The sequence below is a fragment of the Orycteropus afer genome, unplaced genomic scaffold (genome assembly GCF_000298275.1).
Source record: "Orycteropus afer afer isolate SDZICR_OR568_19922 unplaced genomic scaffold, OryAfe1.0 scaffold00048, whole genome shotgun sequence".
In the NCBI taxonomy this organism is placed as follows: Eukaryota; Metazoa; Chordata; class Mammalia; order Tubulidentata; family Orycteropodidae; genus Orycteropus; species Orycteropus afer.
In genome coordinates, this window is record NW_006921635.1 from 5885025 (window position 1) to 5900725 (window position 15701).

General features: G+C 44.7%; 1 protein-coding gene across 1 annotated transcript in view; it reads left to right on the top strand.

Annotated features, from left to right (window-relative positions):
- Positions 1–13705, top strand: part of MAPKAPK5 (MAPK activated protein kinase 5) — a 31962-nt gene extending 18257 nt beyond the window's left edge. Inside the window, exons 8-14 of the mRNA XM_007938177.2 lie at positions 3357–3437; positions 6107–6294; positions 6966–7086; positions 8218–8348; positions 8615–8730; positions 9851–9955; positions 13611–13705. Coding sequence (XP_007936368.1) covers positions 3357–3437; positions 6107–6294; positions 6966–7086; positions 8218–8348; positions 8615–8730; positions 9851–9955; positions 13611–13705 — 837 coding nt within the window. The remainder of the gene's footprint in view (positions 1–3356; positions 3438–6106; positions 6295–6965; positions 7087–8217; positions 8349–8614; positions 8731–9850; positions 9956–13610) is intronic.
- Positions 13706–15701: the final 1996 nt, after the last annotated feature.

Genomic DNA, 15701 nt, shown 5'->3' on the forward strand with positions numbered 1-15701 from the left:
TGCTACGTAGTATTCCATCAAGGAGTCCTGGTGGTACAGTGGTTAAAGCATTCGGCTGCCAACCAGAAGTGTGGTGTTTCGAACCCACTAGCTGTTCTAGAGGAGAAAGTTTGCTTCTGTAAAGATTTGCAGCTTTAGAAACTTTATGGGGCATTTCCAGTCTGTCCTATAGAGTTTGGTGGGTATTTGTGTATCTGTTCACTGACTGGTGGACATTTTGGGTTGTTTGCAGTTTTGGGCCCTGGTAGTTAGGGAAACAAGCCCTTTTTCTGGGGCCACTACCGCAGATCACAGCAGCCAGTGGCCCTTGTGGCTGGGGGAGGGTCAGGGAGAGTGGGCAGAGCGATTGTCTTCCTTGATCCCCACTGCTTTTTACTCACTCCCCTTTTCACAGTCCTTTAAAGCCAAGCACTGTTGCCTTGTATTTGTGGGGGCAGGTCAGAACAATGGTTTGTTTACACTGTCATCTTCCCAGGAGTCTGTTTATAGTTATTAATGTACAGGTCTTATACATACTAAAATTTATCTTGATACTTCATGTTTTCAATGTTACTGGAAGTGATAGTTTTTAAAATTTCATCTTCCACTTGTTTATTGCTTATTTATAGAAACACATGGGACTTGTATATTGATGTTGTAGCCTACAGTCTTGCTAACTTCACTTACTAATTCTAGTAGCTTTTTTGTATAGATTTGTTAGAATTTCCTGCGTACAAGGCCATGTCACTTGTTAATAGCAATAATTTTTCATGTTCTTTCCAATCTGTTTGCCTTTTCTTTCTTTTCTTTGTCTTGCCTTATTGTCCTGGCCACCAGCTGGATGTAAGTGATGAGAGCAGCATTCTTGCCCTGTTCTGATCCTACAGAGGTGTTCATTTGTTTGCCATTAAGTGTGATACTAACTGTTAGGTTTTTGTAGCTGCCCTTCATTGCCTTGTGGAAGTCCCATTCTTTTCTTAGTTTAGTAAAAATTAGTATGTGCTGAATTCTGTCAGATGCTGCTTCTGGATCTGTTGAGCTGACAAAATTATTTTCATAACAGGGTAAGTTGCAATAGTTTCAAAGGATGCAACAATCTTGCATTCTTGGGATGAACCACATTTGTCCTGATGAAACTACCTTCTTGCTTGATTGGATTTGCTGGGGTTTTGTTAAGGATTTTAACTGGAGGGATATTGGGCCATGGTATTCTTTTCTTGTAATGCCTTTGCCTGGTTTTATAGTACCAGGCTAATTCTAAAGATTTACAGCTTTGGAAACTTCATGGGGCATTTCTACTCTGTCCTATAGTGTTGGCTTCATAAAATTAGCTTATTTTATGAACTACCCCTCCTTAATTTTCTGAACCAGTCTGTGTTAAGATTGGTATTTTTTCTTTTTTAAATGTTTGATAGAAATCAAGTGAGCCTGGAATTTTTTGTTGTGAAAAGGTTTTGAATTGTGTAATTGTTTTTATAAAATTGATAACAGATGTATTCAATTTTTGTATTTCTTCTTGAGCCATTTGAGACAGTAATTTAATGTTTTTCAAAAAATTTGACTATTTTGTCTAAGTTGCTTACTGACATAAAGTTATTTAGGGTATTCCCTTACTAGCCTTGTAAATACCTGGGATCTATGGAGAGCAAGGTAAGGAGTATTGATGCATAGCCCAGGAGTTGAGCTGAGTTCATTGTTGTTGCTCTGCTTAGCTTCCGTGTCGCACTGACTTCGAATTCCTTGTGTTACCCTGTGCTTGGGTGGAGACTGGGGTAACACGGGTTTTTTTTAATGTTCTCTGTATCCTCAGCTTTGGCCGTGTGCATGTGCCTGTAGCTCACAGGTGAGAGCTGGCACTTCACAACCCTGCCCCTCCGTCAGCAGGAGCTGGCTCTTGGTGGTGATTTGGTGGTGATGTGGAGTCCTGGGTGGTACACACGGTTACCCTGCTCAGCTGCTTACCAAAAGGCTGGTGGTGTGAGTCTCCCCAGAAGCTCAAGTCCACTGACAGACGTTTTGGACATGGGATAGAATTAGAATGGTGGTTTGAATGGCCTACTAACATCTGCTTCAGTTCTGTTTTGATGGAATGATCATTCTCCCCATTATTGGTTGTCTTTTCCTGCCTGGAATCTTTGACTGAATGTCAGCTGCTGCGATGTTGACCTTATTGGGTGCTGGATGGTTTGGTGTCTGAGGAGAGGTGCAGCCCATTGGGCGCAGGCAGTCTGACTCTTGCTGGTGGGTTTAGATGAGTCTAGAGCAGTGGGTTTCTAACCAGCATCACAATCAAGACACAGAGCAGTTTGGTCACCTCCTCGAGTTCCCTCATTCAGCCCCTTGTATGCAGCCCTCTCCCGCTAGGAAAGAGTTGCCGTCAAGTCAGTTCTGACTCCCAGCAACCACATGTGTGTCAGAGGAGAACTGTGCTCCACAGGCCTCCAGTAGTTGGGTTTTTGAAAGCAGACCACAAGACCTTTCTTGAGAGGTGCTTCTTGATGGCCTTGAACCTTGAACCTTTGGTTAGCAGCCAAATACTTAACTGTTTGCACTACCTAGGGACTCCTCCTCCCACACCCAGCCCCTGGCAATCATAGAGCTCTTTTCTTTTCCAATCTGTATCAGCCTATATACGGTGAAGCCTTTGAGTCTTTCTTCACACAGTATAGTATCATGCATCTGAACTTTATCCATGTTTTATTGTGTATCATTAATTTTTTATTGCTGAGTAGTAGTCCATTTTATGGGTATTCCACAGTTTATTCATTCATTTATTGACGGACCTGTTGATTGTTTTTTTCTATTTTGGGGCTGTTAGGAGTAATAATACTTCTGTGAACATTCATGTGTGAGTTTTTGTGTAGACAATGTACTTTCATTTCTCTGGGTACCTACCTAGGAGTGAGATTGGTGGGCCATATGGTAAGTCTAAGTTAGTTTTCTAAGAAACAGTCAGACTCTTTCAGAGTGGCTCTTCTATTTTGCTGTCCCACTGTGCAGTTCCCATTGCTCCAGTCTTCCATCACACTTGTCAGTTATTTTAATTTCAGCCATGTCAGCGAAACCGGTAGTTTTGTTGTGTTTTTAATTGCATTTGCCTCATGACAGTGATGATGAGCATCGTTTCCCATGTTAATGTTTTTCTAAGAGCTATTGCATTTGTACAGACTAATCCTGCCCTGGGCAAACAATGATTGATTAATTGCTGTTTATAATAAGGAAAAAAGGTTTGGAAATGTCATGTTTAGGTGGGGTTTTTCTCTCTGTTGGTAGTTGCCAGGTGCCGTCCCCCTTCAGCCTTCCCAGCAGTCTGTCTCGAGTTGCAGGTCGGTGGTGTGATTTCTCAGTAAAGCCTCCCCTTTGGCCCACTCCGACAGGTACTGGAGGCACAGAGAAGGCATCAGAAGGAGAAGTCTGGCATCATACCTACCTCGCCAACACCCTACACATATAACAAGGTGAGAAAAGAGAATTGCCTGCAGCTCTTGGGTTTAGCCCCTTTGCTCCTGGGAGATGCTTCTGCAATCTGAGAATGTGTCAGTCTCATTCTTACCCCTTTGCAATCCTGTCCAGAAGTCTGGAAGCAGCCACACACACACAGAAAAGTGTTTGGAATTCCAGTTTTGTCCGATGAAATATGAAACCAGGCTCTTACCAGTTGAGCTTTTGCAGCAAGAACAGAGGGCCATAGTCACTTGTGAAGTTATTTACTTGGCTAACTATTTAGTCTAGGGACCACATTCAAATGACATAATTGTCTTGCTTTTTTGAGGTAGAGGCCATTTCTGGGCTACAAAAACTGGAGAACACCTACTACAGTTTATGAAAACGTTCTCTGCTGCCCATAAACCCTCCCACAGTGTCCAGTACACATAGTAGTAGCTCAGATTGTAACCTGGTTCTGTGTCCTTTAGCTGTAGCCTGAGCACTGAGCCTGTTCTAAAGCACAAGGGGTTTAGGGCCTGGAGTTGCTGAGTCAGAGAAATAATGATGTGTGGGGACTTTGAGCCTAGATACAGCTCATAGAGAGGGGGCTTAGGGTGATCAAAAAGCAGTAGACCAGGATAGCCTTTCTGGCTCCACTGCTATTCAGTGACCATGACCTTGGTTAAGTCCTTTAGTTTCATTCTTAAGAGATGACCTTGGAGATGAAATGACCTCTGTAGTTGTCAGTTTCCTCATCCATAGTGTGAGGGATTTGAACTAGGTAATTTTAAGATCCTCTTTCACCTCTACAACTTCCTAATTATGTTCTGTAGCATGGGTCATGGGATCCACAGACATTGACTTTCTGGTGCCACAAGGCTGGGGAGAGTGCCGGAAGCCCCCTGCCCAGGCGTCTCCGCAGCAGTGCTTGCATGGTGACATGATGGCGAGTGTGGCCACAGTGCAGGTTCACTGGCCTGCCCTTCTCAGGCGCTTGCAGCTTTGATCCTACATTGCGAGAGAGCCTCTGAGAACTCAGACTCCGAGGCAGGTCGAGCTGCATGTAACTAAAATAGGAGTCCTTTCTTTACTAGTAAGCATGTCAGCACAGGCCATGCAGTCACTTAATCCTTGCAGATGTGGGAGTGGGTGGCAGTCTTCTTTCTTTCAGAGTATCTTCCCCTAGAATAGTATAAAGCCTTGCAGATGGACACAGTGAGCTACCTTTGTGGCCAAAGGAATGTTTTTATACTTTCCTAGTCTTCCCTTCTGGGAGCTCTGGTAGCATAGTGGCTAAGACACTTGCCTGCTAACCAGACGGCTGGCGGTTCAAACCCACCAGCCACTCCTCGGAAGGAAGGTTGGGCAATCCTACTTCCGTAGTGATACTGCCTCGGAAACCCAAGGAGGGGTCGCTATGAGTCGGGTTTGACTCGATGGCACATAACAACAACAACAGTCTTCCCTTCAAGGAGCTCTAGTGGCATAGTGGTTAAAGTATTTGCCTGCTAACCAAAAGGTTGGCAGGTTGAATCCACCAGCCACTCTGTGGGAGAAGATGAGGCAGTCTGCTTCTACAAAAATTTACAGCCTTGGAAATCTTAAGAGGCAGTTCTACTCTGTCCTAAAAAGGGTTGGTATGAGTCGGAATCAACTCAGTGGCAGTTGAGTTTGGTTTGATTTTGTCCTCCCTTCAGTCCTCTCCCTGATGTATATTGAACTTTGGGTTTTTGGCAGAAGGGGCCTTTTAGAAGTTGCTTGTGCTCTGTTATGGGGCCAGCTTACTTGTGTCAGGCTGCTTTGTTCTGCACCCTCAGTGCTGCCTAGGTTGACAGAGTACATGCTTCACACAAAAGCTGACTTCTGTCTGTGCTTTCTTGGTGGGGGCAGAGGGTCTCACATCTGTACTCCAAGATCAGATAGGAGTTTTGGGCTAAGCACGAAGCAAAGAGACTCTTTATTTTACCTGGGATGGGCCTTGTACATTGCTGTGTATGTATGTAGTATTGGTAGTTGTCTTAGCATTCTCTAGAGAAACAGAACCAGTAAGGTAGGTGTGTGTGTGTGTGCGCGCGTGCGCTAGCATGCACACATGGGGGGAGAGGTTTTTCAGGAATTATGTGATTGTGGGAGGCTAGCAAGTCCAAAATCTGTAAGTCCAGCAAGAAGCTAGAAATTTGGTCACTCTTGTGTCCCAGAATCAGTAGGTCATGCGGTAAGAGAGTGACAGGCATTCTGGTAAGATGTCTATTTACAAGCTGGTGGCAGAATACTCCCTGAGGAAACCTCCCTTTTTGCTCAAGGCCTCTGCCTGATTGGATAAGGTCTGCCCATATTTTATGCAGGAGGAACTGCTGCACATGAGGCCAGCTGAGTTAGTCACATGTAACTGCTTCATGGAAGCATGTACACTAGTGTTTGACTGAACAGCTGAGCACCATGGTCTAGTCCAGGTGACGAGAGAAAATCAGCCCTAACAGTGATATACAGAAAACTTGGAGAGAAAAGTTCTCTTAAGACTTCCTGAGATTCCTCCAGGGTCTGTGAAGTCTCTTAAGACTTCCTGAGACTCCACCAGGGCCTGTGAAGTGATTCTTGGAGAAGCCACCTTTTGTATCCCAGGGATAGTTTAGGCCTGTCCTGGGGGGTTATTGTGGGGCTCTTGTTCTACTTGGAATGGCCATTTCCTTTTTGCTTTCAGAGCTGTGACTTGTGGTCCCTAGGGGTGATTATCTATGTGATGCTGTGTGGATACCCTCCTTTTTACTCCAAACACCACAGCCGGACGATCCCAAAGGATATGCGGAGAAAGATCATGACAGGCAGTTTTGAGTTCCCAGAGGAAGAATGGAGCCAGATCTCAGAGATGGCCAAAGACGTTGTACGGAAGTGAGTAGGCAGGCTGCTGGGTGGGGAGGGCGAGGGGCCTCACGTTGGTGGAATATCTGGTAGAGAAAAGTCCCTGGTGTCCCAGGTAGGCTCCCTCCCGTTTAGCATCACAGAGACCTTATCCCTAGGACCTGAGCTGAGAGATGACGGCAGACGGACCCCAGTGGAAGTGGAGCTCTGCTGCCTCCTGCTGAACCTCTGGAGTCTGGGCCCAGGGTCGCGAGCCCAGATGCCTCCCTAGCCTCTGTCTCAGGGAGCAGTAACCCAGGTCCCTAAATGGTAAACCTCCTGGTACACGCTCCTATTTCTTACGTGTAAGCCAGTTATTGGAAACTGATGCCATACTTGGAACTGAACTGGGGTGCTGAGATGATAATGACCCTTTTGCCTTTTAATTCCTTAGCTGCTATGAACACGTGATTGTGTAAGGCCTGGGACCCACCCTCCAACTTTCCCAATGCTTGCTGACTGCTCTGACATTGTATTAAAGTGGGAGAGTTAGTAAGAATTAGGGCTAGTGAGTGGATGAGGGTAGAGTTTGACACTCAGAGTCCTTTGGTTTATGGAGGACTAAGTCAGACGCCAGAGCTGGTAAGAGCCAGTCCTCGGAGCGTCTTCTGGTCTCTGGGAGCAACTGTGGCACGTCAGCCCTGTTGGCCTTTTCTCCACAGGCTCCTCAAGGTCAAACCAGAAGAGAGACTCACCATTGAAGGAGTGTTGGACCACCCCTGGCTCAACTCAACTGAGGCCCTGGATAATGTGCTGCCCTCTGCTCAAGTGATGATGGATAAGGTTTTGAATGATGCTTATTTTGTTGACTGAAAAAGGCTGTGTTGAGAAGGAATGCTGAGGTTCGACTTGGTGAGGGATTAAAGGCAAATAAGGAGTTGACAGTCTTTCCCACAGAAACCTCTCATTCCCTGAAAACCAGATTGGAAATAAAGAGCTTTTTTTCATAAAAGACCAGATCAAGCCCTGGTAAATACACACGAAGGGAACGAATGCTCAAAGGAATATCCTTCATGTTTGTGTTGTGGGGTTAGGGGCACAGAGCAGCATAAGACACTGTCCCTTTCCTCAAGGGGTTTAAACAAGACTGGTTGAGAAGGCAAGACCAGTAAACACAAAGCCAAGAGGAACAATTCAGACATCAGATTCTGGGGTGCTAAATTGTCTGTGAATGCTACAGGAATTCAGAAAAAGAAAAGAGAACACTGAAGGGGGGTGTAATGAAGGAGGATTTCTGGAAGGAAAACCGAAAGGCCTCACATTTATTACTGTCTACTGTGGCAGCTTCTGAGCTCTTACATTCAGTCCTGAGCTGGCCTTCAAGAATCAGAGCAGATAGCCCAGTGTGAGTCTGAATTTGAGTAAACAACCAGTGTGGCAAATAACCTGAGCAAAAAATTACAGACCAAAGTGGGTCGGTGGGCAGAACGGTCTGGCTTCATCACTGGGAGGTCGGGTCAGTGAGAGAGGTGTGGTAGCACCAGGGTGCTTCTGGCCCTGAGGGGTGGCCATGATCCTCACCCTGTGAAATGGTCAGGGCTGAGGTGACTCTGTCTGCATTGTGGTGGAACTCTCTGGGGCAATGAGTCAGTCAGTGCCAGGCGATGAGGGTCCTCAGGCAGCAGCCTACCGTCTGTCCCTGATGTACACTTGTCCTAGGAAGTGGCTGTCAGCATGAGCCTCCTCAGTATTATATTTCAGAGAAAGCGAGCTAATGATTGGGTGATGCTCGCTTGCCCTAGTGTTCGCTGGGCCCTGCAGTCCGTGGGGAAGAGTCCTCTGCCTGGTAGAGGGGCAGCGTGACAGTGAAATTGCCTTCTTAGTTCTTTGAGCCTCTCCTTCCCACTTCCTTAGATTGGCTTTTCAGGTGCTGCAAAATGACCGCAAAAAGCTGATGCCAGTGTTTGCCTTCAGGCGGTGGTCGCAGGCATCCAGCAGGCTCACGCGGAGCAGTTAGCCAACATGAGAATCCAGGATCTGAAAGTCAGCCTCAAACCCCTGCACTCTGTGAACAACCCCATCCTGAGAAAGAGGAAGTTACTCGGGTAACTGACACAAGCTCCTGTCTCTGACCTCTTCTTCACTCTGGCATGGCTGAGTGGTGGGTTCTGAAAGCCCAGATGGGAGCACTGCCCATTTTGTCTCTAAAGAGGGTGGAGAGGAAAGCTCTTTAAATGGCCTCGGAAGCTCGAGACAGTCTGTAGTTAATTACGTGTCTGAGTGAATCTGCTGCCTCATGTTTAGAGTAATATCTGTCCAGAGTTGGGTTTTGGGGTCTCATCTTGTTATTACCTTTTCCCTACTTTTAAAGCACCAAGCCCAAGGATGGTGTTTATCTCCATGACCGTGAGAATGGAGCTGAGGATTCAAATGTTGCCTTGGAAAAGCTCCGAGACGTGATCGCTCAGTGTATTCTCCCCCAGGCTGGTAAAGGTCGCGCCATTTGGGAATGTTCTCTGTGTGTGTGCCTGTGTGTGTGTGCATCTGACAAGATGAGTGCTGGATCGGGTTTTGTCTGTTTCATCTTTGTGTTATAAGAAAACAAAATACATTGTGTAAATTAGAATGTGCTCACTAAAAAGATAAGACAGTGGGACTCAGAAATGTGGGAAATTCTGTCTCCCTTTGGCATTCTGTCAAATTTCTAGTTTAGGTTTAATTGCTAATGTAACTGGTTGTTTTCTTAGTTTGGCAAAAAGAGTAAAAGATAGAGGATAGAGAATGGGAAAGTGTGAGCTAAGATCAAGATTAGGTTGCAGCCTGTTAAAACATCATTTCCAGAGCCTTTAGGGTTCAAGCCTGCCATTAAGTTGTAATTATAAAAAGAATGCCCGTCTAGTTCAGAAGTGGCCCCTGCTGCTACCTGTCTCATGAGCAGAGTGACTTAATGGGTCCTGCGGGGTGAGAGCTTTCTTTCAGTCTGCTCTCTCCACTCAGCTGGGTGGTGATGGGCTTTGCTCATCAGACTGAGGGAATTAAAGAGATGGGTTCAGGTAGGAGGCCCAAGAACTGTTGGTTTGGCCTATCTTCCTCGATTCCTTGGGTTTTAGGAAAACTCACGTCATGCTGCAGGTAGGCTTCTGCACTGTGGACATGTGTCTTTTGTGCTGTGCACATGTGTCTTCAGTACTTAGACATGTGTTTTCTGTGCTGTGGACATGTGTCTGATAAGCCAGCTGATGTTAAGGTAAGAAATGAGTTTAGGAGTAAGAATGTAGCCCACTCGGCTTGTCCTCTTCTCCCTTGGTCTTGGGTTAATCAGGTGTATTTGCTCAGTGATAGAGTCTGACACTGCCTAGTTCTAATCCCCCAATGCCGAGCCTCTGGAGCCATCAAAGGGTTTGTGTGAAGCTGTTAAAGTAGAAAAGTTCTAAAACCCAGAAGTGACGTGTCATGTATGGACAAGCAGTAGAGCTGGTGTCTGGTGAAGATTTACACATTTAATCATCACTTCTCAAGGAGCTGGACATTGTGTCCTTCCGTTATGACACTTAAACTCCATGATGGTGTAGGAAAAGTGGAACTTCCTTTTCCTCTTTATCAATAGGAGAAAATGAAGATGAGAAGCTGAATGAAGTCATGCAGGAGGCATGGAAGTATAACCGGGAATGCAAACTCCTAAGAGATACTCTGCAAAGCTTCAGCTGGAATGGTAGGAACCATAATCACTCCTTTTCCCAGGAATGCAGAGAAGTGATTATTATTCTTAGAACATGTAGGATCTCTTTGAGGGCCAGGCGGGGGCTCTGTACAGATGAAGGAAGAGTTGGGGGTTAATTCCAGACTAGACTGAGTGCCCAGGCAAATCGGGACATCAGGCCCTTTCATCATTGTTTCCAGAGTTAAATGGCTGGTGTGATGAGATTTAATAGTGGGGAGCCACTGTCACACACCACTCTGGCAAGAAAGAGACCCAGATCTCCGAAGTCCTCCCAGATACCAGGGCTGTTCCCCACTGGGCTCTGAAGGGAAGAAAAAGGACAAAGTTCCAGGGAGTCCACCTGGCTAATCTGCTGAACTCAGAGCACAGCTGCTTCACTAAAGAGTAAGGTGTTTGCCAGTCTGCTGCCAGTGAAGTCTTCTCCCTCAGGGTCAAGCAAACAAGGTAGAGATTTATTTTCTCGGCTGCGTTTTGGATTGTCTTTCCGGTTGAGCAGACTGAACTGGACTTGAGCTCCAGGTTGCTCAGGGAGGGAGCAGACTCTTCGACTTCACTGGCTGGCTGTGTTCTCAGACATGCCCATGTAAATCCCAAGTGCTAGCCTGACTGTCCCCATACTTGGTAGAGATTAGCTTTCCTGGGATTTTGTTTGTTTTTTGAAATTTAACATCAATACAGAAAAGTGATGACATGTATTGTGACGAATTTTCACACAGTGAATGCACTTACGTGATAGGCTGTAGAACAAGGGCCTTCTCCCAGTCACTCCCATTCCTGAAGGGTAATCACGCCCCTGATTTCTAGCACTGCTGATTCATTTTGCTTGTTTTTGTATTTGATCAAAACGGAATCATATAGTCTTTGTCCTATTGTGTCTGACTTCTTTTAGCAGCAGCATATGTGAGAGATTCATCCATGCTGTTGAGACAGCAGAAGATGGTTCATTCTCAACCCTGTATAGTAGTTCATTATATGAATATACTGTAATACAGCTACCCATTCTAAGGTTGAATGGGCACAGGCAGACCCTGGGTTAAGAATGAGAGTGATGCTGTAGGAATGTCCATATATATAACAGAGCTAACAGGGAGCAAAGTAATAACTTCTTAGCCACACCCAACAATCCAGCGGGTGCGAGCAGTTGGACCTGTGGGCTCGGGACCATGGTTGCAGGGACATCAAGCTCAATTGGCATAACATACTGCACAAAACCATTGTTCCACATCCTACTCTGGTGAGTAGCGACTGGGGTCCTAAAAGCTTGCAAGCAGTTATCTAGATGCAACAGTGGGTCTCTCCTCGTCCAGAGCAATGAAGAATGAAGAAAACCAGAGATGCATGGAAACAGTTAGTCCAAGGGATTAGTGGACTGAGTAAACCTCAGCCTATATGACCATGAGACCAGAAGAACTAGATGGTGCCCAGCTACCACTGTCAACCACTCAGAAAGGGATCAGTGCAGGAGATCCTGGATAGAGTGAGAGAACAATGTGGAACAAAAGTCAAATCATAAAAAAGACCAGGTTTACTGGTCTGATACAGATCCCCTCCGAGACTATGGCCCCTAGTTACCCTTCAGGTCTGGAATTGAATTCACTCCTATGGCTTCCAGCCAATCAGTAGACAGGCATATAGGGTGGACATTTACATCAGGTAGATAAATTCCTTAGAATGATCAATTATGAGAGAACAGAAGGGCAGTATTTATCAAGGGAGGTAGCTCAAGGGGCAGGAATGCATAGGAAAGAAGGACACAGGAAGGAGGTAACTAAGGGAGGAAGTGGGAAGAGAGCTGTTACATTGTGGGTAATTGCAGTCAATGTTATGAAACAAACTGTGTATGAACCTCTATATGGAAAATGAATTTGCTCTGTAAACTTACACTTGAATCACAGTAATAAAAAAAAGACAAGATTCATTCCTGTGCCTTGTAAGTCGTTGAGTGGAATTTGTAGGTGTGTGTGAACAAATGCCTCCAGTTCTTATTTGGACTGCCTTTAATGCAAGAAAAGGAGCTCTGGTGGCTCAGTGTTTAAGGCATTTGGCAGCTAACTAAAAGGTTGGTGATTCAAACCCACCAGCTGCTCTGTGGAAGAAAGATAAGGCAGTCTGCTTCCATGAAGATTTACACTCTTGGAAACCCTATGGAGGTCACTGTGAGTCAGAATTGATAGCAAAGAGTTTTATTTTTTAGTGCAAGAAAAAGCTTGAAGACTTTTCAGTGATTTAAAAGCTGCGTGTGCAGCAAGTGAAGGTGACTGTGATGAAGAATTTGTTGAAAGTATGGATTGGTTCCAGGAGCCCTGGTTGCACAGTGGTTAAAATGCTCAGCTGCTAACCAAAAGGTCAGCAATTCAAACCCACCAGCATTCCACAGGAGAGAGCTGTGGTAGTTTAGTTCCATAAAGATTTATAGCTTTAGAAACGCATGAGGCAGTTCTACTCTGTCCTGTAGGGTTTCTGAGTTGAAATCGACTCAGTGGCAGTGGGTTTGGTTTTGGTTTAGGAATTAGTTCAGTCATTTCAAAATGGGGGCAAATTTACACAACATTAAAGGGCAAGTAGGAGTTGTCCGTAAGTTGGACATTCATAACCCAGGGACTGCCTGTATTTGGATTGTTTCCAGGTTTGGGGAATTAAAAGAAATGCTGTGAACACTCGTTTGTAGGTACATTTTTTTTTACGAACATACTTACTCATTTCTCTTGTATATCTAGGGTTGGAATTTCTAGGTCATTGGCATATACATCAGTTTGGCATTAGTAGGTACCAGCTTTCCAAAGTTCTGGTACAGAGTTGTATACTTCTACTAGCAGTGTATGAAAGTTCCAGTTGCTCCATATCCACATCAACACTTGCTGTTGTCTTTTATTTTAGTCATTTTGGTTGGTATGTAGTGATACTGTACTGAACTTTTTTTTTTTTTTAATTTCCTTGATGACTGGTAAGTTTGAGTATTTTTCTTCTGTTTGACTGCTAACCAGAAGGCTGGCGGTTCAAACCCACCAGCCACTCCTCAGAAGGAAGATTGGGGAATCTACTTCTGTAGTGATACTGCCTCAGAAACCCAAGGAGAGGTCTCTGTGAGTTGGATCCGACTTGACGGCAGTGAGTTTAGCGAGTTTATTGACCATTTAGTTTTACCCTTTCATGAAGTGTGTGTTTATGTCTTTTGTCCATTTCTATGGAGTTGTTTTTCTTACAGATGTATATGAGTTATTTATATAATCTGGATAGAGTTCTTCCTCAGATACACAGATTACAAAGATCTCTCTCTTTATGGTTTGCTTGTGTGTTGCTGTAATGAACTTTAAATGTTTACTGCCAGGTTGTTGTTGGTGGTGGTGTTGTCATGTGCTGTCGAGTCAGACCCGACTCATAGCGACCCCTCCTTGGGTTTCCGAGTCAGTATCACTACGGAAGTAAATTGCCCAATCTTCCTTCCGAGGAGTGGTAGAACTGCCCAATTGCTGCCTGAAATACGGAGGAATCTGAATTGAGTGTTTTTTTTCTTTCCCATCAGTATTGTAGATGGTTCCTACATTAGTAAGGGTAGTTTGACACTGCTAAGGTGTACCCTTATCAAGAGTCTATCATCTCCAGAGAGAGAGTTTGGGGACTGACCTTTTTCTTTCTTGGGTTTCAGGTCGTGGATTCACAGATAAAGTGGATCGACTAAAACTGGCAGAAATTGTGAAGCAAGTGATTGAAGAGCAAACCATGTCTCATGAATCCCAATAACAATGGCTTCAAACTTTTTTTTTACAATTTGAAATTGTATTCTTTAATGTATAAAGGAATTTTTATGTAAATTAATAAATCATAATTTCATTTCCATACTGCTTAAAGATGCTGTATAGATTTAGATACAGGATTCACTCGTAGTATAGTTTTGTTTAGGAGCTCTGGTAGTATAGTGCCTAATGCACTTGACTGCTAACCAGAAGGCTGGCGGTTCAAACCCACCAGCCACTCCTCGGAAGGAAGGTTGGGCAATCTATTTCCGTAGTGATACTGCCTCGGAAACCCAAGGAGGGGTCGCTATGAGTTGGGGCTGCTTTGACGGCACATAAACAACAACAACAATAGTTTTGTTTGTTTTTAGGAAAAGCTCAATTCCTAGAGATATCCTATTACTTCAGGACTAGTCTTCTGTTTGTAAGATAACAGGTGGTACTGTGAAGCAAGGTTGTTTGATTTGTAATAAAGCACACAGAAACCACGTGCCAGCAGCAGACAAGGGACCAACTCCAGCCATCTTTCTCCTCAGTGAACACCTGAATCAAGTATTGTGGAATCTGTTTCAGTTGCCCTGAGTAATTCCTTTCTGCACCTTCAATAGATCAGCTGTAATGACAAGAAACTTCTGTGGCTAAACCATTGCAGACTGCCTGCTGCAACTCACAGGACGCAGCCTGGGCCTGGAGCACCGGTTTCCACAATAAGAGGCAGGGATCTGCGCCCTCCTTTTCTTGTCCTTAATTCCTTGAAATGGTGGTGGTTCATTTTTATCATATTGGTTAAAGGAGTATTGGTTTGCTTCTCAAATCTAATGGGATTATCTCTTTGGTTTATTCTTTCCATGCTTACCGACAGCTTCATTTGCTTTCCCTGCTGCCCTCGTGTTTTCACCCCATCTTCTGCTTCCTGAGCACCCACCAGCATGATCACTTATTTCCCTGGTTCTCAGGCTCCCTGTTTTGGGATGATTTTTTTCTGAGAGAGTTACTATCATAGAAACTGGTGACTGTTGGATTAGTATCTGAGATACTCCACTTTTTTCCTCATACAAGCTGCCCTTTCTCTCTGTAATGTTTCTCCCCAGGCTCGAGGATGGCTTCCCCAGGGCTGCTTTTATCTTGTCCTCTGCGCTTCATCTGGCCCAGGGAGCAGCTGTTTGGATGAAAAACAAGTCTGGGTGTTGTGCTAGTTTTCTGCTGTGCACAGGGGGTTCCATAACAATTTTTTCTGCAAGTGCTTTTTGCTGGGTATCTGTCGGTAAAGAAAGGAGCTAACAGGCAGATTCAGGGAGGAGGAGGACCACAGGTTGAGGTCTTTAGTTTCCTCACAACACATCATCTTCGATCAGAATTGAGTCCCATGGAGCTCATGTAGTTTCTAACTCCTCCACTTTGCTCAGTGTATCTTCCAGGTGACATTAGGTTAGTATGCTCATATCTGTGTGACAGGAATCTGTGATAAAAATGTAAGTGATCTTTGAAGAATTACCTCACTATGTTGCTGCCATTTTCTCTTGGAGAATTTGTAAATCAAGATATTTTTTTGAGTTAAGGTACACAGATTAATGTCTTTTCCAGCATTTCCTCTACGATGGGAAGAATCTTAAGTGACTGAGAGCTATTACCAATGGATGCCTTCTAAGGAGAACTGAATACTTTCCAGCAAGACAAAATGCAGGAGTCAGGCAGCAGAGGAAAAAAGAAAAAACTGTTTTCATATTAACTGACTAGAAAACTTAGCTGAGTGTTGATTGAGGGCCTTGGAATCACTGCTTGCAGACATGAAGAGCCTGCATTTGTTCCTAGAACAGTTGAGCACCTGCAGTGAACCTGTCTTAGGGAAGCGGCTCAGTATGCCACAGGGGAAAAACAAAAAAACCAAACCCATTGCCACTGAGTTGATTTTGACCCATCGTGACCATTTAGGCCACAGTAGAACTGCCTCATGGAGTTTCCAAAGCTGTATGTCTTTACGGAAGCGGACTGCCTCATCTTTC